Below are 27462 nucleotides of genomic sequence, written 5' to 3' on the forward strand. Positions count from 1 at the left end.
TGATTCTGGCCACAACATTGACTTGCTGGAAAAATACAAAACCACTGAACCCGCACCGACCAGCCTAGAGTCACCTGTGCAGAAACAGTGCAACACTAGAGTTCAGCAGAATTTCTCTCTTTTCCTACTGCCTGAGAATAGGATGGATCAAATATTATCTATTCACTACGTTGCTGCTTTCTGTCACATACTACAGCCCAAACAGACTGTAAACTTTACAGAAGCCAAGGCACAGTGTTGGATTCAGTCTCCCAAAGGCTCGGACACTTCAATGTGGCAATGCTGTTCTGGATAAAAGAGATATATTCCTAAATTCTCACCTCAAAGAAAGAAATGCAGGATATCAGCAGGGAGATTGTGTGAGATTAAGCACTTGCATTCAGAGTTCATTACACATCCACTAAACAAAAAGGTTTATTTGGACTTATTGGCTGGAACCCCTCAGCCAGGCAGGACAGGTAGTGGTCTTAAAAGAGCACTACTGCATGGCTCGGAAATGGAAAAAGCTGCAGAACTCAAAACCTGTGATAAAAAGGACGGATGAGGGCCACAGCGGAGCAATCCTTTATTTCTCTCTCCCTCTTTTTAAGCACTTTCTTTGTCCTTTTCCTCCTGATCCAGTCAGGTAGAGATGGAGCAAGCCCTTCAGTCCAGACACCAGCAGGATGCTCTCAAAGTAATAATTTAGTAGCACTAATAACTGAGTGACTGGGTGTCTTAGAGCTTGTTGTTACAACGGAACAAAGTGTCTTTTATCACTCATATCTCCATCATAAAGAGATCAAGAGTTCATCCTGTTCCTTGGTTAAATCTAAGGGGGAGATCAAAATAAAATACTCTGCCAAAAGCCAAATCGATGCAACTCAGATTTTGTTGGCATACAGTGTCTCCTCATCGCTTTCACTCTCGTCCTGAAACTCGTGGGCAAGCAGCGACTTCTTGGAGCCCATGGAGGTGAGCCGGATCTCGTCGTCATAATCATCTCTGTGCTGACGTAAGCGGTGGAAGCCGTCTTTTTGACGATTGGACTTGGCGGCGCACACGCACCAGATGATGCACGCGGTCACGACCAGCGCCGTCATGGAGGCTGCTGCAAAGAGGAAGAGAAACACTAAACTCAGCATGGCTGCACACTCAGAATAAGTCTTCTCCCAGCTAATAACTAGCAATCAAATTAATCTGCGTTTGTTTTGTTGATTACGCACACTTAACACAAAGTTACCATAAGAAAACACAGACTACAGTTAGATTTGCACCAATATTCCACTATTATTACTTTATATACCACACTGTAAATTACTCCTACAAGTAAAAGTCCTGCATTCAAAACTTACTCAAGTAAAAGTACAAAAGTATCACCATCAAAATGTACTTAAAGTAACAAAAGTAAAAGTATTCGCTATGCAGAACGGACCCACTCAGATTGTTTTATATATTCCAAATATATTCTTGTATTATTATTTTTGATGCATTTATGTAAGCAGCATTTGGATTTTCTCATGGCAGGGTTCATTTTAACTACTTAATATACTGTTATGAGGTTAAATAAAATAAAAATGTGTAATCACTTGACAAATTGATCTTGTTTTTTTATGTTAAATTTTGACCTGAAAAGTCACTAAAGCTGGCAGCTAAATGTAGTGGAGCAAAAAGTCCAAGATTTGCCTGAAAATATAGAAGTATAAAAGGTACATAAAATAGAAAAACTCAAGTCAAGTACAAGTACCTCAAAATTGTACCCAAGGAGAGTATTTGAGTAAATGTACCTAGTTACATTGTACAGCTGGATCATATAAACATATATTGCTTTGCTATTTCAAGTTAGTGCAAATGAAGTATTGTTCAAATAAGGGAATCAGTTACTGAGTGCAAGTCAACAGTTGCAAAGATCAGTAAGTAGTCAACTTCCTGGAGGAGTCAGAAACCATTTAAGAGAAGAACTGTTTGCCTCTCATCACGAGCAAGAGTTGCACAATAAGAGCTACAACACATGGTAATGTTAAAATCTTTTAAGCAACACTGAATCAAAAATGAAACTGCAGGTTGGATTACTGTTTGAGCATTGTACAGTAGCCAAGATACACAATAATATAGGCTTTATTTCTTATGTGAGCAGTTCAGCTAACCCATGTAGTCATCACTGGTTACAAACGGCCATTATATAAAACATGCTTACCTGCACTGGCCACCACAAACTCTCTGGGCAGGCCAAAGATGCTGTTGTCCATGTCAAACTCAATGATGATGGAGCGAGCAGCTTCATAGGAAGACACCACCACCTGCAACACGGCAAAAAAAAACAAAAAACTCGAATAAGCCTCTGAGCATTCCTGACACATTGTGTGATTATATTGCATCAAACATCAGAATCAGCTATTTTTTCTGTTTTTAGTTTGAGTGTTTATGCCTCTGAATATAAACTGCTTTACTTGTTGACTCTTTTTTTTTCCTAAAACACTCAAAAATGCAACAACATGGAGAAAACACTGAGCTCTACCACATCATGTCATCCATTCTGGCTGTTTCCCAAAAACAGAGGTAAAAAGGGATTTGGGTTCCTGCTAAAGCCCCCTGCAGAAGTTGTTAATTACCTAATTAGCAAGCCTCATTTGCAGGTGTGACTGCTTAGTATAATGTGGTGCAGGTTGTCTTGTATGTCTAAAATAGATTTTGAGCGCTGGCTCATAAAAATCCTAAATTACACAGATACCTTCTGTAAGTAAATTACCATCATCTCAGAATTAACTTGCTTGTTTTCTCTCCATAGCATGTTGTTATTTGATGTTTTTTGTTATTTAAGTGCAGTTTAGAAAATGAGGAAACATGACTCAAAGCATAAGAAAGAAGGATTTCAGACCTGATTTGGTAATGTGGCCTGAAAACACATCAGAGTTGCTGTCACAGAGTAAGTGCACCTCTTAATCCTAATATATCTCCTTTTTTACATTATTAAAGTGATTTGCTGGTTGTTTCTGAAAGCAGGACACAGAAGAAACTACAGAGCATACACTGAAACTAATGTCACTTTAATTTCCAGGGGGATGAAATGCGTCCGTATGTCCTAAGGCAGAGCATTCGATGTCCTAAAAAATATGGGGAGACTATTAAAGAGAGGACATACAACTTGGCCCCAAGTTATGATTTGGACTTTGAATGTGAGCCGAGTGAAGCAGACCCCCAGAAACCCCTGGCTGACAGGTATATAAGGAATGCTGCCGCTCTTCCAGATCTCAAACTGCCCCACAGCGACGGAGCCCTCATTTCTGAAGAGAGGAGCTCCAGCAGCGTGTCAATCATCCAGCCAGGACCTCTGATGATCCACGGCTTCACAGTGCCAGAGTACCAGAAGACGTATCATTCAGTGGTGGATCCTCTGCTCTTTGGGCCTTGCGGGAAACTCGCAGCCTACAGTCTGAAGCTGGGCCGTAACATTAAGGAACATCTGTTTAAAGAGCTGGCCTACCCAACACTTCAAATTTCAGAGCAGCCAAATGGAAAGGTGGAGGTGGTGGAGAGATTCTGTGTGCTCCGCTCGACACCTTTCATAGATATAGACAGTATTGGGGAACCACAGTGATATTCCCCCCATTGACTTTCATTGATATGAGTGTGCTATTCTCTTATACCCAATTAAGACTATTTTCATTTTCCTTGAAATGTAATGCAGCAGCTAGATTTATATTTCAAAAGTTGAAAAGACATTATGTCAAATGTTTGACATCTCTTCATAAACAGTTTGAAAAAAAGATTAGTTATGCAAGACAAAGTGAAGCCAATAAACCTGTGAATGCTGCATTTTAATTGGGATCTTGTCCCGTGTTGTACTGTACATGTGTGTGTGATCATCATCTGTTCAACCACATGTGCCCTATATGTGGGTGCAACCGAGACACCGCTGACTTCTGCTTTCTAACAGTTTATCATAAAAAATCAATACACAAAACCAGACACGGCAAGCCTCTTCTTTTACTCAGCGCTACCCGTCAATCACTTCAGTCCCATCCTGTCATGTTGAATGTTAAATTTTAGAAAGATCCAGTTTGTGTTCTCTAGTATTTAAACACTTAGGTTAAAATCTTTTGAGTAAAATCATAACGTAAAATATAAATCAGAGACTTTGGCTTGATGCTAGTCCATTTCTAGACAGTATAATACATGGTGAGTATGAACTGAGTACCTCTTGACGCTGCTGTTGGTAGCCATCAGCCACAGCTTCAATGTTGTGGTTCCCAGGAGCCAGCAGCGCATGAAAGTAGCCACCATCTTTGGTAAAGACCCTCACTCCCCCATTCAGGACAATGATCGCCCCAACAATAGGCTTTCCACTCTTGTCCCTCACCACGCCACGCACCCCTTTATGGACCTGGATGCGGAAGACATTAAGGGTGGATTAAGGCTGTGTGGTGAAGGGGGAACAATTTGTATCTCAAAAATCCTCAATCTGAAGACTATATATTACAGTATGTCTAATATGTTTCCATACTGCTGCATTATTTTCTGAAAATCTCATCTAAAATCTGTAGGAAATGTTAAACTAGTCTATTAAACATGCCCAAATCTTGCATCATACCTCCACTAACATGCTCAGGAGAGCCTTCTTGTTTTCAGCCCAGAGTGTGGGCAGCTGCTCAGCAGGAGGGAACAGGCAGCAGCCGCTATACACTGTGATCTCTGGGCAGTGGCCAAAGTCCATGCTAAAGTCCTGGAAAGACACGTATACACAAGAAGACATGTGAGACAGTACCGGGGCAGCAGCCCATTTCTGGCTTTGCATTAACTTTGCGTTTGATTTGGTGGACCGCTCCAAATCAATACTATAAATAATATTCAGGATCTTAAAAGTGTTTGACAGAGAGATTTACCTTCATGCTGCCCATGTGACTTTGTCTTTCTGCTGCTCTCATAACTCCATCTTGGATATTGCCTACTGAGATACAGAAAGGTTAAATTAAGTTATAAATGACTGGTTCAATAAAAAACAAGAAGGATTATATATATAGTACTAAAATGACATACTCTGCCCATTGTTTAAACATCCGGTGTCCCCGAGGTGCATCTTCGGGTGGTTGTTGGCATAAACACTTGCCAAGTACTTCAATGTGCCCTCATTTTCAACTGTGGGGGAAAGACAACAATAAAAGCCAAACTCAGTGTTCAGATGGTGCATTATTTGTCCTATTCTTCCTAAATTGCTGCAGTATAATGTATGTTTATAACTACAGCTTGTCAAGTCCACCTGCAGGCTGTGAGGAAAACTAAACAACAGAAACAAACATCCCCGAATACTGCCCCTAAACCCTTTAAAACACCCTTAAATGTGTGCAATTTAACAGGTGGTTCAATTTGAAACACTTTAGATAAAGTGATGCGCAATCTACTATAAATGGTTTAACAATGCAGATTAGTTTTAACAATTTCTTCAATAAATATTCAAACGTAAAGCAGTTTTCTGCATCATGCTGTTACCAGACTGGACAGGCTTGTCATAAGGGTAGGTAGCAACAAGGGAGCCTCCATCAAGGGCAACAGACAGAGTGTAGCCTTTGTCCTGAATCAAGTCCATCATGGCTCTGGTCTCTGGCTGGGCCTCTACCACACGCTGGGACGCATTGCCTAAAAAGGTGAAACAGAGAAAATGATGGAACATGCTAAGCGTTTTATGGAAAGTGTAGATAGATAGATAGATATACTTTATTTATCCCAAGCTGGGAAATTACAGTGTAGCAGCAGCATTACACACATAGACAATGACAATTAAATAAAAAGAACAACCTAGGCATACTTCAAGCAATAAAATATAAAAATACAATAAAAATACAATAAAATATAAAGTGTCTAAAGAAGGAGTATGTATTAAGGAGTAGAATAGAATTCCAGTGCAGAATAAATATGAATATACAGTATAAAAATGTTGGTGCTATGAAACAAATAAGGTGCAATGAACAGTGTGCATAAAGAACACATAAAGCGCATGGACAGTATGTAATGAACCAGGCTATTATTTGTTATTGTACAGTGTGATGGCATGTGGAAGGAAAGATTTTTTGTATCTGTCCCTATGACAGCGGAGCTGGAGCAGCCTGTGAGAGAAGGTGCTCCGCTGTCTTTCTACTGTGTGATGGAGAGGGTGCTGATCATTGTCCATGATGGCCAGCAGTTTGTTTAGTGTTCTCCTCTCCACCACAGTCTCAAAAGTCTCCAGCCTGAGACCGAGTACAGAGCCAGCCTTCTTGATAATTTTATCAAGTCTGTTGGTGTCGCTGGCTCTGATGCTGCTGCCCCAACACACAGCAGCAAAGAATGTATGTACAGTGAGCAATGGCATTTATTTGTGCCATTTACAACAAATCTCTGACAGTTGTAGTTTAAGTAAGGTGATTTGTTTTGGTCTATATCCCTCAATTCAATTGCACACAGACAAATGCATACAACTGACCAAAGAAATCTGTGTCCAGATCCTTTCCATGAGCATTGCTCATGCCCTGCGTGGAGGTGCACTGCTTCTCAACAGCCTGCTCTCGTCCATCTGGGTTGATAGAAGGCACGATGACAATCCGGGTCTCATTGATCAGCTAGAGACACAAAAAACAAACAAGTACAGACATGGATGAATCATATACTGTATGAAAATACACTTCCTCACCAAATGTAAAAAATATTAACTAATTAGAGAAACATATTTCCAAAAAATTTGAATCCGTCAAAAAAGGTTTTTTAAAATGGTCAGATGAGGAAAAACTTCCGCTCCTCCTCGGGGAAGAGTCACAGAGCTGTAGATTAGATTAGCAGCAGTCTACGTTTCTGCCTGTCACACACTGAGAGACAGCGAGTGACACACAGCTGTTGGTTGTTTTGTTTTTATTTTTTATTTTGTTTTTTCTTCTTTTTTTGCTGGGACAGTTAGATTGTATAAATTATATGTTGATTGTAATACAATGATTGTAAATATTGCTTTCTTTTATTGCTATTAGTTTTTCTTTTCTTTTAAAATGAATAACAGAATTATAATAATTTATTGTAAATATTGCTTTCCTTATCTTGTTATCTTTTTCTCTGATGCTTGCTTTGGCAATATATACATTGTTACGTCATGCCAATAAAGCCAATTGAATTGGAAATTGAATTGAATACTGTACTGGGACTGGTTACAGGAAATAGAATTGTTTTTATTCAAATGAGAAAAACCTTTTAAAAAGGTTAAAGTGAATTACCTGAGACAAACAAAACTCACCCTGGTGATGGCTGGGTTCTTTCCATAGTTGATACACAGGAAGGCAGCAAACTCCAGCAGCAGCTCTGTGCCCACTGGGGCGTTGCCATGGATACCTGCTACAAAACGGATCTTGGGCTCAGACGGTTCAGCTTCCTCTGGATTGTTGGAGATTTCCAGAGCCCAAATAGTACGAAACTCTATACTTTGGCCCAAACTGGAAGCAGAAGAGGAGAAACCAGAATATATGTCAATATTTTAAGTAACCTTGCTAAAGTTAAGACACACAAGCTGTGTTTCCATTAAAGCCGAAGTGAATTTTGAAGCAAACGTTGAAATGTGACATTAAAGAAAATGCGACTTAGGGATGTTTCCATCAACTGGTTTAGTACGAATTAACAAAGCTGCATGAGCAAACTCTCATCAGAAGATGGCAGTGTAATGTATTGCTGTAGGCTAATCCGTCAGTAAACAGTAGAAGAAATAGAGAATGCACGACAGAGTAAAAACAACAAAAAAGAGGTTGCTAATCGGACAACTTTGGCGAAATGGAGAGAAGTCTCCATGAATTGGATTCAATTGGGGAACTCATAATTGTTCTTTCATATCACAGAAACAGCTGATGAGAACAGGTGAGTTAAATGTTTGCTATGTCGAAAAAGCAAATCTTCAGAATGTGCATACAAATTCAATGATGGAAAAACGACAACACAGCAGATATGGTCAGCACTGACTTTTGGCATACAGTGGATGAAATGTCAAACATATACAGTTATGGAAAAAAATATTAGACCATTGTTTTCTTCAATTTCTTCTAGCCATTTTCCATGGTTTTCTTGATAATAACCAAAATCATTATCAAGAAAACCATGGATATGTCTAGATATCAGCTCTTAAATTAAACTCTTATGAACTATTTTTTGTTGTTATCATTATGTTTGTCCAAACAAATGTACCTTTAGTTGTACCAGGCATGAAATGAATAAGAAAGTAAGGAGAAAACAAGGGTGGTTAAAAAACATTTCCATGACTGTATATGCACTTAAAAGGAAATTATGTTAGCCGGTTTAACTCGAGCGCTTGGGGGAAGATAAAGCTTGCATACCTGCGTAAAGATGTTATTTTTGGAAAGTTAAGTGTGAGGCCTCTCAGAACGCCGGACAGCTCTTTGTAGCGTCTGTAGCGAAAGCTGTTTTCTGTTGCCGTGTTCCTGACCAGCTGCTCTAAACCCTGGCCCATAGAGAGCTCCTTAATTAAACTCTGGAACTCCTTCTCGGTTGGGTTTGGTGTGGGTGGGGGACGCTTGAGAGACTGGCTATTCAGGTCTGATAAACGTGTCAGTCGGAAGTCCACCACCTCGACTCCTTCCTTTGAGACTGTGGCATAGATCCTCACAGATTTGTAACTGGAAAAAAACAAAAGAAAGTTAATAGCACTGGATATAAGGGGACATAACAGTGCAGAAATATGTTGTTCGTCCTTCAGAAATCTTACCCATGGGCGGAGGCAGTAATAGAGTAAGTCCCAGGGGTCAGCAGTCTCCAGTAATCTCCTGTACGAGCTGTGGAGATGTTATGCTCTATCTGCTCCACGCTAATGGTAGCATTGGGAATTCCTTGGCCATCCCTAATGTCAGAGACTGTGCCTTTTATCCCAGTGTGAGCCTACAGAGACACATAAACACGAGCAGATGGAAAACTGAGTAAAGGGATAAAAAGGCATGGGGGGAATGTAAAGATCTGTGTTTATTACCTGGTGTATAAACTGGAGCAAGGCTCGTCGGTTTTGTTCCCAGAAGTTTGGAAGATCCTTGGCCTTGGGGTACTTCACACAGCCGAGCTCGATAGTCACCTCAAAACAGTTGGTGTTTATGTAGTTCCAGTCCTGCATGCCACCTGGAGAAAAACATTTAAACTTTATCTCAAACTTTGAAGCTTTCACTTTCCGTTTTTTATTAGTATTTAATCACCTTAAACTAAGAATAATTGTGTTTATTTTATCCCGAAATGAGTCATTTATATCTACATAGGGAGTGGGTGCTTTTCTATAGAGGCCACCATGTTGCATCAGCATGTTTCTACAATAGCTTAGAATAGACAAACCAAACATCGGCTCTAGAGAGAGCCCTTTGCAGCTTCCATACCTGTAGGCCACTGTAGGTTCTACGAAATTAGGGCTGGGCGATGTATCGATATATTTCTAAATGTGATATGAAATTAGACCATATCGCATATATCGATATACGGTAGTTCAAATTTGCACTGTAATCCCTGATCCAGGCAAGCTGCTTTATATATAAATGCTCCTGGTTTGTCTTATTTAGTTCTTTTGTAATGTTCATTATTCTTTTCTCACATAAATATATTTATTTTAGAAAAAGATTGGATTATTTATTTCATAGGCTATGTTTATTTCTGATATTTTTTTATTCAAATGTGCACTTTATGGAGCTTTGATTTTTTTTTTTTTTAAAAGGTACTCCTGTTGTTATACAGTATTTATGTTCACTGAAATAAACGGTTCCAATAAAACTAATTGTGACATGTCATATTTGGCTTTGACTTTGACTGAACATTTGCTCTCACTTTGCAATAAAAATATCAGGATATATATTCTATATCAATATTTAGCCTAAATATATTGGGATATGACTTTTGGTCCATATTGCCCAGCCCTATACTAAATGCTTGGAAAGACAGGGTGAGAGCTGGGGTATCCAGTTTGTGTCAATCTGCAACCTCACCACTAGATGGCACTAAATCCTACACACTGCTCCTTAAAAGCAGAATCGAATTCAACACATAGTGGCAACAATTAAATTTCAGGTTAGAGATTTTTCTTTAAATGTGAGATTTACTTAAAAGGGTTGTTTTGTCTGTTGTCTGCAGCGACTTTCCCACACTGGTGCACCTGAATTCACTTAACCTTGAACAGGTTGGAATTTGGAAAATGCAGTGCCTGTTCAAAACGTGCTTTCTCATAATTATTTGCACAGAAATACTTTAACAGGGTGCTCCTGGGGTCAGAGGAGATGAGGCAAAATCACCTGCAGGTGTATGTCAAAAGCACACATTGACAACATTTTTTTTTGCAATTACTCTCACTGCCAGAAGGGGGAGACAAAAGCTCTGTGCTGCAGGTTTTAATATCCACCATGTAATTGCAATAGTGTCTCCTACTGAATAATAAGTAACACTGAAGCCTACAACTACAGCAGCTTCATTTAGACTAAAACTAAACTTTTGCAGACAAACCAACTGACAGAACTTTGTAAATGAAAATGTCAAAATCAAAAAAACATTTGGTGAGTAACAAAGAAGGACGAGAGATGTAGGCTTACCAGGCACATTGTACCAGTTGGCACCATTGGTGATGCCATCCTCAAAATATTCGCCTTTGTACAGGTCCTCACAAGGGTGTCCATTGTGCATCAAAGGATTCTCCTGCACGCACATGACACACAAGTGAGAACACAACAATGAGCACTGTTGTGGTCAGGTTTTCAAACCTTGTCTCTCTATTAGATTTGACAAAAAGTCAGTGGCTTTCATCCAACCTTACTCTACATTTTGTTTTCAACTACAACATGAAACCCGTGGGGCAGACGTGACCCCGGCCTGAAACAGATCCAACAGTGTCCAGTTACCTGTGAGTAAGCTCGAGACACCTGCTGAAAGACTTCGTCATCCGGCGACTGGCTGTACTGAGACATCCCTTCTTTGTCATCATCGTAGGGGTAGTTGACCACCAAAGAACCTAAATTCCACACAACACAGAGACAAACCAATGAAAAAAAACATTTAAATGTATGGTCACAATAAACTTTGCTACGTATAACTGATTGACCTTTCATAATCGAGTCGAATATCTACAGTCATGGATAAAATTATTAGACCCCCCTTTTGACCCTTCAGGCTCATTTTAATGTCTAGTACAACTAAAGGTACTTTGTTTTTTATTTGTTTGGACAAATATAATGACAACAACAAAAATAGCTCATAAGAGTGTTAAAATAATTTGAATATTATACTTGTTGAAAATGAAATGTTACTGTCTTCCTCTCTTTTTCCTCTTTGTGATTTTTCTCCCAACAGTCATCACAGGTCACTATGCATGCGTAATTCACTAAACCTTGAGTGTAATAAATATCTCTGTGCATTTATATTAAGTCAGACAATATGATTTGATACAATGATTATGTTTGTGTGTTAATTTTGGTTTAGAAACTTTGACTACATATATTTTATTGTCTGGTTCATATTTTTTAGACATTTACAATCTATGTGACACAGTGAAAAACCTTTGACTCTGTAGACATAATATCTTTGTGAGACAATAACAAGACAGAATGTTTTTTGTTGAATGTCCTGGAGAAGAGGCCAGGGTGGCCTTGTCCGGGGCAGCAAGATCGTATGCCCAGCTGGCATTGACGTGCGGTTGTATTAATTAAAACTGGCGAATCAGCGATCAAGAGGGCGGGACTTCCTGGAGGAAATCGAACAGCATGTTTTGTAAACAATTGTAAGGTTATTTTAATGGGTTCCAGGGAGAGAGTCGTGGTTCAGACTTCACAAACTGAAACACGTCTGTTTGTATTCAGGGACATGAGTTTTGAACCCGGAGAATCTCTGTAAAGTGCACATTTTTTGACGTATTGTAATAAAACTTTTGTTAAACTGAGAAACTTGGACGTCTCCAGCTCTTCATTTCCCCATCAACGAATGCGCAGAAAAATGGTGAGGTTTTTTCTGTTGGTGACAGATTATCAATTTTCAAGGTTTCCTCATGCAATTTTTCTAACAAGAGTTTAATTTAAGAGCTGATATCTAGACATTTTCCATGGTTTTCTTGATAATGATTTTGGTTATTATGAAGAAAACATCAGCTCTTAAATTAAACTTGTAGAGCTATTTTTGCTGTTATCATTATATGTGTCCAAACAAATGTACCAGGCATTAAAATGAACAAGAAATTGAAGAAAACAATGGTCTAATAATTTTTTTCCATGATTGTAGATTTGATCGTTAAATCATAGCAGCAAAACTTCAAAATCCAATTATTTTTTTGCTACCCTCCATAGGAGATTAACAAAGGATTGATTAAATGGTGGCATTGACAATAAATGACAACGATCTTTTCCTTTAAAACCTCAAAATGAGACCGTACCTCCATGGAGGTTGGCTGACAGCATGAAGGGGATGCTCTTGATCCAGTTCATCACAGCTGTAGTCTCTGGCTGTCTGGGCTCTGTGATGTTAACAAACTGGTCTGGGAAGTTGCGGTTCAGGTCGAAATTGTTGCTGTTGTTGCGTCCCTTGTAGCCCTTTACATCACCTGAGAGGGAACAAGTTGTGATAAGTCAATACAATCTCCCTGCATCAGCTGATTAGATATACACTTCACTTCACCTTATCTTCCTATTAACCATTAGTAGCAGCTATCAACTGAAAGAGATTGGCAAAAAGAGATTTCCTGCATGTTAAAAGTGTTGCAACTAAAGCCATTTCAACCAGCAGATAAGTCAAGCATGCAGTATGTAAAGAGATAGTAATGCAAAAATATTCCATTTCACAAAGGGAATTTAAAGAGCAGATTTAATGCAAAAAAAAAAAACACAAATTGATTGAAAATGCTTAATGTGGTACCTCCTATAAACCTATAAACATTTAACAAAAATATTCAATATTTCTTCATTCAACATTCCCCGTGCCGACAAATGTGATTTTGCTGCCTTGAACAGGTTGGTGTTTGGAAAATACTAATGCAGTGCCTGTTCAAAACATAAAAAGTGTTCAAAATGTAATATATTCCATTTCACAAAGGGAATTTAAAGAGCAGATTTAATGCAAAAATAACACAAATTGATTGAAAATGCTTAATGTGGTACCTCCTATAAACCTATAAACATTCAACAAAAATATTCAATATTTCTTCATTCAACATTCCCCATGCTGACGAATTTGATTTTGCAGCTCCTGTTTCATTTACAACTGTGTAAATTTGATAGCAGTTAGGAACATACACTCGAGGAATATTAGTCAAGTGATCAAATTACTGTCAAACGTTACATCTTTTCTCACGTATCCTCTGAAATGGGACAGAACAGAGACATTAGTAGGTGTTCTGTCATCCAATCTACTCTGACACTCTTCCGTAACCACTCTGCCCTCCGGCCATCTGTCAGCAGCAGTTACTGAGGAGCTGAGTGGCCAGCAGCTCGCTAACCTGTCATCACCAGACTGACTGACAGCAGAAATTAACTGAACAAAAGTAGTTCTCACGTCAGCTTCATGGGAAGAATTCAACATTGCTTGTACGTCTTATTGACTTTATTTCTCCGCTGACTGTAGCGAGTGTAGGGAATCTGCCTGAGGCAAAATAGTCAAACTCATAGACTGAGAGCCTCAATCAATCGATCGATCAATGTAGATACAGTTAATATGTTCAAAATACATATACTACTGGTCAAAAGTTTTAGAACAAAATGATGCAGTTTAATGTCTCAGTGTACTCTGAAATTAATGCATATAACAAATAAACAATTGAAGTTAAAAAAGAAATCAGAGAATCAATTTAGAAAGGAAAATGTATTCTAAACTTTTGATTCATCCAAGTAGCCACCTTAACAGATATAACAGCTGAACACACTCAATGGAAATCAAATATTCTTCAGAAAGTTCTTCCCAACTCTGTTGCAGAAGTTCCCTTAAATGTGGAGCAACTTGTAGGTTGTAAGTGATCAAGAAAAGTTGGGACACCTGTAGGAATTGGTAGCAACTTAGCAACTTTCAAGGCTTGATCAACCTCCGTTGCTGCAGAACTGCTTTAAGTTTTAAAACCCATTTCTTGTTCCCTGAAAAAGGCCTTTTTCTATAATTCTGAAATGTACACTATTTTTCAGTTTTGGCTTTTTAATTCACCTCTGGCAGTTCATCACTTACCTTTGTACCCTTTCAAGCTGTTCATTGGACTTGAAATTGTGGTGTTCTAAAACTTTTGACCGGTAGTGTATATACGGCGGGATAGTTGTGTGATTTAAACAGCTGTCTGTGACAATTATGCTTCACAAAACATAACAAAAGTGCACTTAAAGCATACAATAATGTAGGAGTCAGGAGTCAGTCTGGATTAATACATTTAGTAAAATGGAAGTGCATGACAAACGTCAAAATGCTTCCTATAAGAATTGCCTGTAACACCTGTGTGGACAGTATACTTAAATTTTTTTAAAGTTTTAAAGTTTTTTTAAAAGATGTAATTTCATGCTATGCAGGTACTTTTGTTGCCTTTGTAAGAACTTTAATTTGTCCCTGTGTGTGTCCGTTACCTTCATTGGCTACCTCATAGCCGTCAGGGTTCATAGAAGGCATGATGTGGATGCGAGTATTGTTGACCAACTGAGTGACCTCCGGGTCGGTACCATAGTTACGGCACAGGTACTCGATGAGGTTGAGCATTAACTCTCGGCCCACCACTTCATTACCGTGCATGTTGGCAATGTACTTAAACTCTGGCTCGCCTGACAAGGAAAGAAAAACAGGTCAGAGTGAAAATGAACAGATAATATTAACTTACAACAAAAATCAGAACATTTTAAGGTGAGACACTGCAGGCAAAAACAGTTTTGTTCATGCACTGGTCAATTTTAAGGTTTTGAGTTATTTTCTTCCATGTCTTCTTTCATAGTAGTGGAAAGATAACATCCAAATCAAACATTTAGGTGTATATTTTACTATATTTGATCCATCTGTAGATATCTCCTAAATTAACTAAAAGTTAGTGTTTACTCTCCTGCACAATAAAATGTGTTTTACATGTTATATATTGTTGTTGCTGTGAATTAGATTCAATATTTTGTCTTCAAATAGTAATTCCCATTAAGAATGTATATAATGTAATGTCTTTAAAGGCCGTTTTCGAAAATTAGTATTTTTCTCATGCTCTGAGCCATAAATCTCAACTTCAGCTACACGTGCATAAAACCAAACTTAACATTTTTATTCCTAACTATATTCTGAAGGTTTTTTAAATAGGGGATTTGTCTAAATTTCATTCATACCCTGATTCAATTCCTAAAATTGTGTCGAAAATAGATTTTAAGGCTTTTGAGAGTATTTTCTGATTTATGAAATGATAAAAGGAGATATCTCAATTTCATTCTGTAAAAAAACTAATTTATCAACAAAACAAAATAAGAACTTCCCATTTTTGTTTTATCCAATATTCACCGAGAATTATATGCAATTAGCGCATATTTAATGAGTTCACGCCTAATTTGCATATCTAAACTCAACATTTCAGAAAACTTATAATGCAAGAAAATATTGCCTTAATGTAAATAACAAACTGGGGAGGTTTCATGGTGATATGTATAAGTTAAAAAAATGACTCTTTTCATCTGTAGTGTCTCCCTTTAAAATAAAAGTCTCCTTGACACATGAACAAAAGTGTCATAATTCCTTTTTAGTAACCATCTAAGACATACCATGCTCATGGACAGTAGGGTTGTCTGAGATGACCATCACATAGAGTGCGCGGTGTTCTACGGACTGGCCGACTGAGTAAAGATGGGCGATGGAGGGGAAGTCGCTGCTGTACTTGCGTAAGAACAACTCCATGTCGTCGTAGTTGTGGTGACGAAATTCCTGAGGCTGAATGGGCTGATTTTCAGTTGGAAGTACAGGAGGGCTGCTCTTGCTCCCCTCAGAAGGAAGAACTCGAGTCTGGGTGGTGTCAGAAGAGTTGGTGCTGGTGGTGGTGGTGGTGGTGGTGGAGGGGTGTGTTTCATTGGTGGATGGCATGGAGTTTGTTGTTACAGTGATGCTACCAGCAGCCTCTCTGACCACAGGTACCAACGTGAAGTTAAGTTCTGTGGCTGTGCCCTCCACGACCCGGACACTATGGACTGTCATTGGTGAGTACCTGCGTACAGAAAAAAACACTCTTGTTTAAAGTCCAATTTTTCCATTTTTTATTGAAATTCAAGCAGTTCAAGTCAAATGAACAGCTTGAAAGGGTACGAAGGTAAGTGGTGAACTGCCAGAGGTAAATAAAAAAAGGTAAGCTTAACCAAAACTGAAAAATAATGTACATTTCAGAATTAAACAAGTAGGCCTTTTTCAGGGAACAAGAAGTGGGTTAACAACTTAACTCTATGGAGTCTTGGGCCATTTTGTCCATTTTTTAATTCTTTTCATGTCTTTGTAAGTCATTTTGTGTCTGTTTTTGGTCATTTTGTGTCTTTTGGTGTCTTTTTTTGGTCACTTTGTGTCTTTTTTTTAGTCCTTTAGTCCAACATAAAATGTGATTTTGAATCTTTTTTTTACTTTCAAAACACTATCATGCACAATAAAGAATTTTAAATGTTGCAAATGTGCATTCATTTCAGAGTACACTGAGACATTAAACTGCATCATTTTCAATTAAATTCTGGAAAAGTTGGTGTGTTCTAAAACTTTTGACCAGTAGTGTATATATATATGTTATATGAGTTTTCCACATCACAGAAAAAATGTGTTATTAAAACACCCAGCCAAATTTGAATCAGAAAAAAAGACAAGTGGTTTAAGATAGTGAAAGAATGAGCAGTATTCTCTGCTCTGGAACGCTGAGGGCATGTCCGCTGAAACCTGATATCTCGTATCCAACTTCTCTGGTGACTTTCTGCTGCTGTCTCTGTTCTCTGTCTCCGTTGCTATGACCACTGACACAAGTTAACGTTATCAGTAAGTGTATCAAGGTTAGCCACTCTTGGTAAGATATTTATATAGTGTTGGGGGCAGAGTTATGATAAGGAAGCTCCAGTGTGTTATTGAGTCATGATTTTAGACATGCCAAAAAATCTTAAACACAGAAATGGGGAAAAATGTTTAATGGTCTAACTCCAAAATTTAAAAAAAGCCTGATAAGATCTGATAAGAAGCTGGATATTTATAAAATATTCTTAAGCATCCATAATCCATCAGCGGTGTGACTGACCCTGGGGCCACAGCAGTGATGTTGTATGTTCCTGGTAGTAGAAGGCGGTAGTAGTCCCCATATTTTCCTGTTGTCAGGTTGTGGCGAATACTTTCCACCACAATGTTGACATTTGCGAGGCCAGAGCCATTGACGGCCTCTTTCACATATCCACGGACACCGATATGGACCTGGAAGACAACACTACTGTAAATACCAAGGGCATCTTGCACAACTGAAAATGGTTCACCATTCACTGAATGCTGCTATATCATAACTCCTTTTTGTATTTTTGAACTCTACCTTTTCTATGTATGCTATTAAAGATTCCCTGTTCAGATCCCATTCCTTATGGAGCTTAGAAGCAGGAGGGTATTTGCAGCAGCTCAGCTCCATGGTGATTTCCAGACAGTTTCCATGGAGGTAGTTGTAGTCTTGCATCCCTCCTGGATAACACAGCAGAAACAAATCAAGCTAGAAATAGCAGAACACATTGAATTATATATTACATAAAAGACACAGATTAGTCTAAATCCAGGATTTAAACCGATGTGCAAAACATGTAATGATAAAGTCAATTCCTAAACATCCTCTGCTTCTCTAAATTTCTAAATTTGACCCCCACTGGTGCCAGGATTATTTATTTAACGGAGAAGGACATGAGCCTGTTTTTGTCTCTTTAATGCCACAGTTTAAAGAAAGTGTTTAACATGGCAACAGGCCCTGACATCTGCAGTAAAGCAAACAGAAAGGCGCACAGAAGGGTAGGCTGTACGGCTGGCCGTCCCACTGGATCGACAGCAGGCAGCCACAGGCTCCCTGGCTGGAGGGTTGCCATGACTGCCTGCTGGGGAGCTGCAGGAACCCAGAGAATCAGCCACCTTTTGCCACGTTGCAACAGTCAAAGTAAGTAAAAGGGCTCGCACACCAGAAACTGACAAATAACTTCAGCAAAGCAACCAGCCTCCAACCGGTCGGAATGAGGAAGACACCAAGCACACCGCCACAGGAAACGACGCACAATGAAGCTGCATGATCAGTCATGCAGCAAAGTGTTGATGCTTTTTTGATACCACATGTTTAAACTGACGCAATCTCATTTAATTATACAGTCAATAGTATCAAAACTATGAAAGCTATAAAAAAAATATCACAAATCTACAATCAGATTTTTAAACCCAAGGCTGCAAAGATGAAACACCAGGAAAAAAAATCAATCTGTTCTCCACCTGTGGCTGTAACAGCACAATACAAAACCAAATACAAAAATAAATAAACAAATTAATAATAATCTTTTTTTTTTTAAGAAAGTGTTTTTTTTTTCTTTTTGCAGGGGTATCAAAGAGGCTTCAAGTATTTTTTTGTTTTGATTTTTTAATATTAGATTCTGGTATCCCGACAACCTTACAATTGTGACAAGATGATCATTATTTTCCCATAGGTCCACATTAATTTATTAACAAGGCTTTTATGAAAATGGTACATAAAACACCAAATATCCACAACCCGAAAACTTTACAATACTTTACAACACCACAGTTCTATCATGGTGCACCATGCGTAGTGCTTCATTTAGTGCTTTGTGCATTCTTCTGCCTATTTTATACAATCTGATATCACCCCAGAAGTCCCATTACTAACCAATTTGAAGACTGTAAGAAATAAGTAAAGAAAATAACATGCATCCCTTTAAAGAGAAAAATGCAAACTGTGTACAAGCTGTGGCTCTGAGAGCAGCTGTACCAAAATATACACCACAAACACAAGTTCCTCAGAGTCATCCCCGGTCAAGCAGCAGCTGTTCAGCGGTCTCAAACTTGGCGAGGTTGACTCGCTGCTGGGCCTTTCACTGGAAACTGTAAAAAGGCCACTTCAGAAGAAGTAAAAAACTCTTATTTGACTCGTTGCAGACATGTTTCTAAGTTCCCCGTTTCACTATGAGACAGGCTTAATTTTTAATAAATACAGGAGGGACTTCCTCATTGTAAGCTCCAGAGTGATGCATCACTACTGAACTTATGGGTACAAACATTACCACAGGACAATAGGGAGCACGTCCTCTGAGCTTATTTTGAATGTGGTGGTGTGTCTGTGTAGTTCATTAGAGGTTTTACCCCCTGTGGTGGCAGCAGGGTGCTATGTCAACCAAACCATATTTAACCCTTAATAAATCTCACCTAATGAGCAAATAACACGAGAGATACATGACTATTAGTGACAATTAGTGGAAATCCAGACATAAAATCCTTTCCTCCGGTCAGGAGACATTTGGCATCATCCTGTGCCAAGTTACTTTGAGAACTTTGTGTACACTGAAGTTTCCATTTACTTAAAGTAAACGCTGCTTATATGCTAACAGAGTATGGCAAACACACAGACAGGCTACCCCACCTTAAGTTTTCCTGTCTATGTGCCGGATCTGGTGACACACCCTAAGAGGAAACCACTGGCCAGACAATGGAGCCAAAGTCAGTGCTGAAAGCTGAACTCGCTGAGTACCAGGATGTTTATAACATGATGACTTTAAGGTATAAGTGGTACAAGGAAATATATCAGCTATTTTTAGTCAAACATTAAAGTTATTGAGGAAAAACAGCATTGAAGTTATATGACTGTCAGCAGTTGACTGTCAGGCACCTCCACAACCTCAGATTATCACAGTAAGAGAGCTGTATTTCCATAAAGTAAAATTATATTCTGGATTCTGTACACTGTAAAAAAAACCTGTTGTTTTTACGGTAAAAACCTGGCAGCTGTGGTTGCCAGAAATTTACCGTAATAAATACGGTGCAACTTTTTCTAATATTACGGTAAAATGATATTAGCACTGTTGATTTCATGTTTAAGATTGCCATTTTATTCCATATTTTACTGTAAAAAAGAAAAAGTTTTTCAATCAAAAGAAACTGTTCTGCCATATAATTGACAAGAAAATACTAATACTAATTATAATTATAAATGCCGCATAATACAAAGATTTTAACATTAAATATCACAGTATATTTCTGTTAGAGATATGGTGTTTAGTACATTTAAAAGTGAGAAAAAGTATTTTTACAAAAAATAAATGCAAAAATTATAGTGATGGCTTGTATATATATTACAATATATTTTGTTACAAACAAGGTGCCAGTGTATTTTACAGTGGAGTTATGTATTTTTAAAAAAAAAACAGTTTTGGCTGATATATATATTTACAGTGTTTCATTGTTACTGAAACTGAATTAACTCATTTATCATTTTACGGTATTTTACTGTCATGGTTTAGCAGTTTTTCACCGTAAAATCTACAGACATTTTTTACAGTGTATCTTTCAACACATACCAGATTATAACAACCTCTGCCTCCATCTTGCAACAAATTATGAATAAGCCGTTTAAACCATTTAGACTCTGGATTCATGAGAAACTGCACAACAATGTGGATATTGTGCAAATCAAAAAGCAAAGAAAAAGCTAAAAAACCAACAATACAGCCTCTCAACAACACCAAAGACTAGTTATGTGCTGAGTTACATGAAGTCAAAAGTAAAGGACGCCCTCCGAGGCCAGACTGTGTCAAAAGATTATGAGTCAAGATAACATAGAATGCTGAATCATTATTTCAAGCCCCGACTGGCACACAAAAAACCTCCTGTCCCTGACTCCTGGTCCTGGCTTTTCGCCTGGGCCACTCATTATGTCACACAATGTCCTGACCGCTTCCATCATCTGCCATTAGCCCAGTTTAAGCAGTGACATTTCATCCACTGAGACAGACACAAGCACTGTCTACTCCACTGTCTACTGTCTATCTTTATCTTGACACACAGACATTGGTGCTGCTAAAATCTTTAATAACTGGCTTCGGTTACAGCCTGAACTTTCTCTGTCTGAATACCGGCAAAAGCACCAACAAAAGAGGTAATCTTCAGCTAAAACCGCCATTCAGCAATGACTGATGTCATTATTTCTGATGACAATTATAGCAAATATTTACACAGATAAGTTCTGGCAAACTTTTACTATTGTTTAAAAGTGTGTGCTCAAGGCATTGGTAATGATTCACAGCTCCTGTTCCTGGTTTTAAACAGACAATGTGACATGTCATGACATAACATCACGGGATGACTAGACACTACACTTTCTGATACCACAATCCTTAGTATCAGCTGATACCAATACCAATCCAATACCATGTTCTTTCTTTCTCTCTTGAACAACTAAGTGTTAATAATAGATATGTTTGGATGAACTTTGCTTGCCCGAGCCATCTAAAAATATTCTCCTCCCCTAAAAGAAGAAATACATGGCCCGCAGCATGACTCAGTTAAGCAATACTGCTGCTTCGTTTTTTTTATTTAAACATTTTTCACACATCTGTGTGAGTTTGGGATAATGGATTCTATTGGATTCTATTGGATTACCCTTTTTTACCCCCCAATATCCGATCCAGTGATTTTAGCCAGTATCAGTGTTTGGAGGGCCCCTTTAATAAGGTTTCCCATTACAGATTGCTGAATACATGCACTAAAATTTAGTTTGTTACATATTTCATTGGATAATTCAAATTAAGTAATGTATTCTAAATACTTTGGATCATTTTTGGAATACTAGCTGAGCTCATTTGCCCGGGACCTGCAACAAAACAAATACTATTTTTTTAAGAAATCTTGAAATTATGTTTCACTTTAACAACCCTCATTAAAATATCTGTTCAATTTAATTAGAGCAGGTCTTAAATATCTATTTTGCTTGCAGCCTGCAGATTTAGAACAGTTGTTCCAAACAATCATCATTATATTGCAATTTCATAACATATGGTGAAAAACTGGGCACTCAAAAATAAAAAGGTGCTAGTTGGGACTAAGGCAAATGCATGCTCATCTATGGGAAATCACAAAGAGGAAGACACACTATCCTTGGCGAAAATCCACTCCAACAAAGCACATCTCAACAGGAACAGCAGTGTGGTAACTTGAAGCTGCAGACAATTTCAACACAACCCGCCTACCCCCGCCAGACAAACCAACAAAACAAAAGTAGAAAGTATGCTGATCAAGTTTCTGCCAAAGAGATACAGAGAAGAGCCTTTTTCTGAGCCCAAATGAACCAGAAACAACAATATCTGCATTCATTACAGCTGTTAAAAGACAATTCAAAGAGAACAGGGATACACATATCCATATGTATCCAAGATGAGTCAGAAGATTCACTCTACCAGTCCATAGGCTTTAAAATGTCCAGACTGGGCTGTTATGGTCAACCTGTCTACTGCTCCAACACTTTCAGTAATTACAGCCTTTGGCAGAAAAACACAGTGAGCAGAGCACTCGGAGCTTAAGTGCTTACAGTTTTGCAGCGTTTTGACACCTGGCAAACCGTAAATCAGGCCACAGTATTCATCGCTTCAGTGACTTAAATATGCAACTGAAATTATTTTGGGGTGATTTACTAGTGTTGTTTACGAAGAAGAATAAGTCAATATGCTATATGATGTAGTTCAATTCTATTCTCATAAAACATTTAATTTAACATTTAATTATTTCTAGTAGGAACCCACAATACAAGTTGAAAATGAGCATAACATGTCCCCTTTAAACTGTCTATAACAAGTTATACAATGCACTATATATGATGTGCAACAGTACTCACAGTAACAATGAACTTTGCTTCATGTTGCCTTGTAACTCTGCTAATTAAATGAGGGAATAGAGCCACTGGAGTCTTTCTCTAAGCAGCTTGGGAAAGGAAGTTGTTCAACTTCCTCTCTGGAATGTAGAATATAGTAACTTTAGTTACTCGGCTCACAAAATATTGTGTTGCCATGACAATAGCTTAAGCTCTGCTACATCAAATGTTAAGTAAGTAGTAATCACATTTCTTTGAGTCTCCTCAAACAGGTTGTAGCTTGTAGCTTGTAGGTTGTAGCTTGTACCACTTGTACAACCAACATTATGTATGTTGTAAACTGCCGCACAACTTAAAGGTAAATTCTTCAGTTTCAGATGGGGAGATATCAAGCAGCAAGACAGGTTGGACTGTCATTACAGTTTTTAATTTCCTGCTCCCCACAACAAAAATCAGCCTGAAGAAAATGAGAGAACAATCACAGGAAAAAACATCCTCTTACACAACAATAGGTCTTTATTCAAATAAACAACACACCAATCCACTAAGCCATCTCCATTGCAATCAACACCCTAAGTGCCTCACTTCTGAGTGTTACATCGTTTAGTTGAGAAGGTACATTGAGGACACTTACAGGATGTGACCCTGACAGATATACCCACAAAAAAAACTGTGGCCACCTTTTTCTCGCAAAATCCAAGAATGATAATACGTTTTCAATCACTAAACTGGTCAATGGAAACAATGGAAAATGACAGATCTTACCAGACACGTCATACCACTGAGCCCCATTGGTGACGCCATCTTTAAAGGTTTCCTCGGGGGCTTCGGGACAGTTGGGTTCACCGGTTTTCATCACAGGGTGGTTCATGGAATACACCAGGGCCAAGTAGCGAAACAGGGCATCGTCTGCTGCCGGGCTGTAGCTGCCCTGCTGCACGTGCCTAGCGGAGTCATCAAAAGGGTAACTGGCGACCACAGTGCCGCCATGCAGGTTCCCTGAGAGCACGAATCTGGAGAGACAATACCAGAAGAAGTAAGAGATCTCTTCAGGGTCAGTACAAACAGCAGAAATGGGCTCTTTCAACGGATTGGCATTCTATTATAATAAGGTTGAAAAAATGTGATCTATCCTTGAAATGATTAGAAGGAAATAATTCTGTTTAGGAAGACGCTTAGAGGGAACTTCCCTTTTTGTTTGGCTGGCCTGATGCCAGTAGGGTGTGTATTCGTAAACATACAGGGTTTGAGACAAGTCTTCCACACCATGTCATTTTAAAACATTGTTACTTAGACATACATTTTATTTATACAGCGTTGATAATGTTGTGTTTTGTGTTTTGTTTAAGTATTTTTCTACTTCTTTCTATTTTTGTACTGTGCAACTGGAGGACTGCTCCAAACAAAATTCCGTTGTCTTGTACAATGACAATGAAGTTCTATTCTATTCTATTCTATTAAGGCTTTCAAGGACAGCAGTTCTTGCCGACTTTATTTTGAGTCACACCTGTTAGCCACTGAGGTCAGAGAGTTACTCTGTCAATGTTTAGATAAGGGCAGCAGCTAATGTAATTTTCATTAACGATTAATCTACAAATATGTTCTGTTTTTTTTTACTTTTTTTGGTTAAAAGTTATGGCTTGGTTGTATAACGGATAGCACAGACCATTCAACAGACCATTGTTTTTATGGCATATGCCCTGAAAATTCAGCAAGGGCGACCCCTCAACTATGTTTTTGGATTAAGTGTTTAATCATTTGGTCTATAAAATGTCAGAAAAAAAAGAAAATATGTCAAATACAATTCCTTAGGTGAAACTGCTTGTTTGAATCGCGATTATTTAAAATTGATTACTCACTGACTATGGAAACATCATGCACTTATTTAGTTAAAAAAAACATCCCTTTTTAAAACTGGATTACGAAATTAAATATAATTCAACTGAAAAACTTATTTAAACATAATAAGAAGAATAACAATAATAAGATCATGTAAAATAATTAAATAAATACATAAATAAAATAATTTATACATTTAAATGAAAAATAATAAATTAATAAATAGATGGATAAGATCATATATTCACTATATAAAAAATAAATAATAATAATAATAATTTAAAAAAAAGATTTGACCAAAATAAATAAGATAGAATGTGGTATGGTGCACTGTCACAGCCCACTGAAATCTCCAAGACATATTACCATTTTGGTAAACTATATTTATCATATTCCTGTGCAAAGGTGCACCACTGTCAGACAGGGGTGTGCTGGATTTCTACAGGATGAAACTTGAGTATCATTGTGAAGCAGAAGGCCACACCATAATCATTTCATCATGATTATCTTCTGTTCTTAATAGTTGTAAACCAAAATCATAATTGAAAATAAAATTTGATTAACCACCCAGCCCTAGAATACAATTTTTCACAATCAAGAAGTTGGAGCCACTCAATGTTTTGCATTTTTCCTTAAGAAGTGGCATGATCGATTACGGAATTAGTTGCAGATTGTTTCTGCTCAGCTTCCAGGTGCACACCATGCCATTATGGTCTTGCAGCACAGTTAGTTCTTGGCTTTATTGTGAGTCACACCTGCTACCCCCTGAGGTCTAAATAAAGGAGACAATGAACAGAGTTGCTCATTGACAGGAATGCTAGTCAGTCTCCAGATCCTAAACTGGGAGATAAACATTGAACAAAAAGTGTTTGAGTTTACTGAAGTCATTCCAGCCAGTGCTCTGGGCAACAAGACCTCTGTGGGTGAACCTCTGTATGTTTGTGTTTGTTATAGAAGAAGGGGCACTCACTTTTTCTCCTGGATCCATCTGATCATTGCCACAACCTCGGGGATACTATCTTGATTGATTTTCTTGTCATCATACTGATCAGGAAAGCTTCTGTTGAGGTCCATATTTTTGCTATTGCTTCGACCCCCGTTGTTGCCACCGCAGTCACTCTCCACGGACTTCTCAAAGCCGTCGGGGTTCATGCTGGGCATGATGTAGATATCCGTGGTCTTCACCAGCTCAGTGACTCGCGGTTCCTCTCCATAGTTAGTCAGCAAGTACTCCACCAGGTACACCAACACCTGCCTGGACACGGTTTCGTCGCCGTGCATGTTCCCGACGTATTTGAATTTGGGTTTCCCCGGTGTGTCCATGTTGGGGTCCTTGGTGATCCGCATCACCCAGAGCTCCCTGCCGTCCACAGACTCACCTATACTCGACAGGTTAGCTATGTGAGGGTATTTTTGCGCTAAGGACTGTAAACGCCCGGTCAGCTCAACATAATTGTAGTATTTGTCGTAAGTTTCTACCGTTTCCTCCGTCGAGGGGGTGACGCTTCGTGTCCGCCGCAGTCTGGCGTCACCAAGGGAGACAACAAGAAGGAGAAGAAAGGCGAAAAGTGACACCCGGAGTTTCGGAGTCGTCGAGAGATGCTCCCAAATGTGTAACATGTTGACGTATCTACTACTTCGACACCATTCGGACTTTCAAATTAAAGAACAAACACCAGATCCGGAGAGTTTGGCTCCCCAGCGACAGGCGTATTTTTGCTGTCAGAGCCAGTCTGGCCTGCCTGTTTCCATCTACTTCCGCTCATCTCACGGAGGCGGAGCTACACCGTGACGTCATATTTAAAATGAGGGCCGGAGCGACAGCACGTTACGCGTCATACTCCGAAGACCACGCCCACTTCGAGAGAGGAGGGGTATTAATCTATGGAGAATATACACAATGGTCTGAAACGCTATCAAAATGCCTGTTTCTCGCCATAACTGTTACATTTAAGCACATCATCACCCTGTTAAAATAATCGCCTAATTTATTTTTTCAAGTTTTGCAGGAAACACAAAAAACTTCACCAAAAGTGTAACATATGACATTTATTGATCATTTCACTCAAAAATGATGTAACAAAGGATGGCTATTGGCATAGTAATAACACTGTTTGTAAATTATGTAACTTAAGAGAAATAAATGACTCAGGCAATTTTTTGAACATGCCTTTGTGACTTAAGCAAGATATGGTAACACTTTATTTTGAAGGCGTCTACATAAGAGTCACACAAGCCTGTCAGAAGCATGACATGACAAGTATCATGAGCATTAATGTTACTTCAAAGTGTCATTAATGTTCATGACACGTCCCATATCATGTTTATGACACGCTCATGTCACTCTTATGTAGACACCTTAGAGTAAAATGTTACCAATATTAGTGTCAACAATAAAACTCTGATAAACTAAACTGATAACTAAACAATCTCCCTCTAGCTCTTCTTTGCTGGGTTCTTATCTGATGACTATGAATGTGGCAAATTATCAAAGAAGTGATGATCTTAAAGGGGTAAAATCACATGATCTGATCAACTGAGGATGAGGTGATTTTACCATAGGTGGCCGGCGTCATGTGGAGATGATTTAGGAAAAAAACAACAACTTTGACAAAAAATGACTTAGGCGATTATTTTTAACAGTGTGATGATATCATATGTTTATTTTAGCACTCTATGTCTCCCAGAAAGGACAAGTAGGCTGTTAGCAAGCTATTGTTAGCTATATGTTTGCAACATAAGGCACTTAGCGCTGCATTAAGGTTAGTTTATTAATCCCTCTATGGGGAAAGTCAACCTCTGCGTTCAACCCATCCTTTTTGACACACCAGTGAACACACCATGCA

At 38.5% G+C, this 27462-nt stretch overlaps 2 protein-coding genes across 3 annotated transcripts; one reads left to right on the forward strand and one right to left on the reverse strand.

The window, feature by feature from the left end:
• Positions 1 to 401: 401 nt before the first annotated feature.
• Positions 402 to 26368, reverse strand: cpda (carboxypeptidase D, a). Its single transcript, XM_059330899.1, has 21 exons — positions 25587 to 26368; positions 23543 to 23790; positions 17471 to 17613; positions 17189 to 17358; positions 15696 to 16132; positions 14538 to 14729; positions 12377 to 12544; positions 10857 to 10966; positions 10551 to 10653; positions 8963 to 9105; positions 8705 to 8874; positions 8316 to 8615; positions 7232 to 7427; positions 6437 to 6572; positions 5467 to 5613; positions 5017 to 5115; positions 4863 to 4927; positions 4571 to 4702; positions 4178 to 4363; positions 2177 to 2279; positions 402 to 1090 (listed from the first exon to the last, which is right to left on the reverse strand). Exons 1-21 carry the CDS (start codon positions 26234 to 26236, stop codon positions 864 to 866), a joined length of 4125 nt encoding a protein of 1374 aa, XP_059186882.1. The 5' UTR covers positions 26237 to 26368; the 3' UTR covers positions 402 to 863.
• LOC131969734 (uncharacterized protein C22orf31-like) lies at positions 2557 to 3943 on the forward strand. Of its 2 annotated transcripts, XM_059330911.1 has the most exons (3): positions 2561 to 2715; positions 2801 to 2905; positions 3038 to 3943. In XM_059330911.1, exon 3 carries the CDS (start codon positions 3047 to 3049, stop codon positions 3575 to 3577), a length of 531 nt encoding a protein of 176 aa, XP_059186894.1. In that variant the 5' UTR covers positions 2561 to 2715; positions 2801 to 2905; positions 3038 to 3046; the 3' UTR covers positions 3578 to 3943. The 2 variants fall into 2 exon arrangements, with proteins under 2 accessions (XP_059186893.1, XP_059186894.1); XM_059330910.1 differs by having other exon boundaries at positions 2557 to 2905.
• Positions 26369 to 27462: the final 1094 nt, after the last annotated feature.

This window comes from Centropristis striata, chromosome 4, assembly GCF_030273125.1.
Source record: "Centropristis striata isolate RG_2023a ecotype Rhode Island chromosome 4, C.striata_1.0, whole genome shotgun sequence".
NCBI lineage: Eukaryota > Metazoa > Chordata > Actinopteri > Perciformes > Serranidae > Centropristis > Centropristis striata.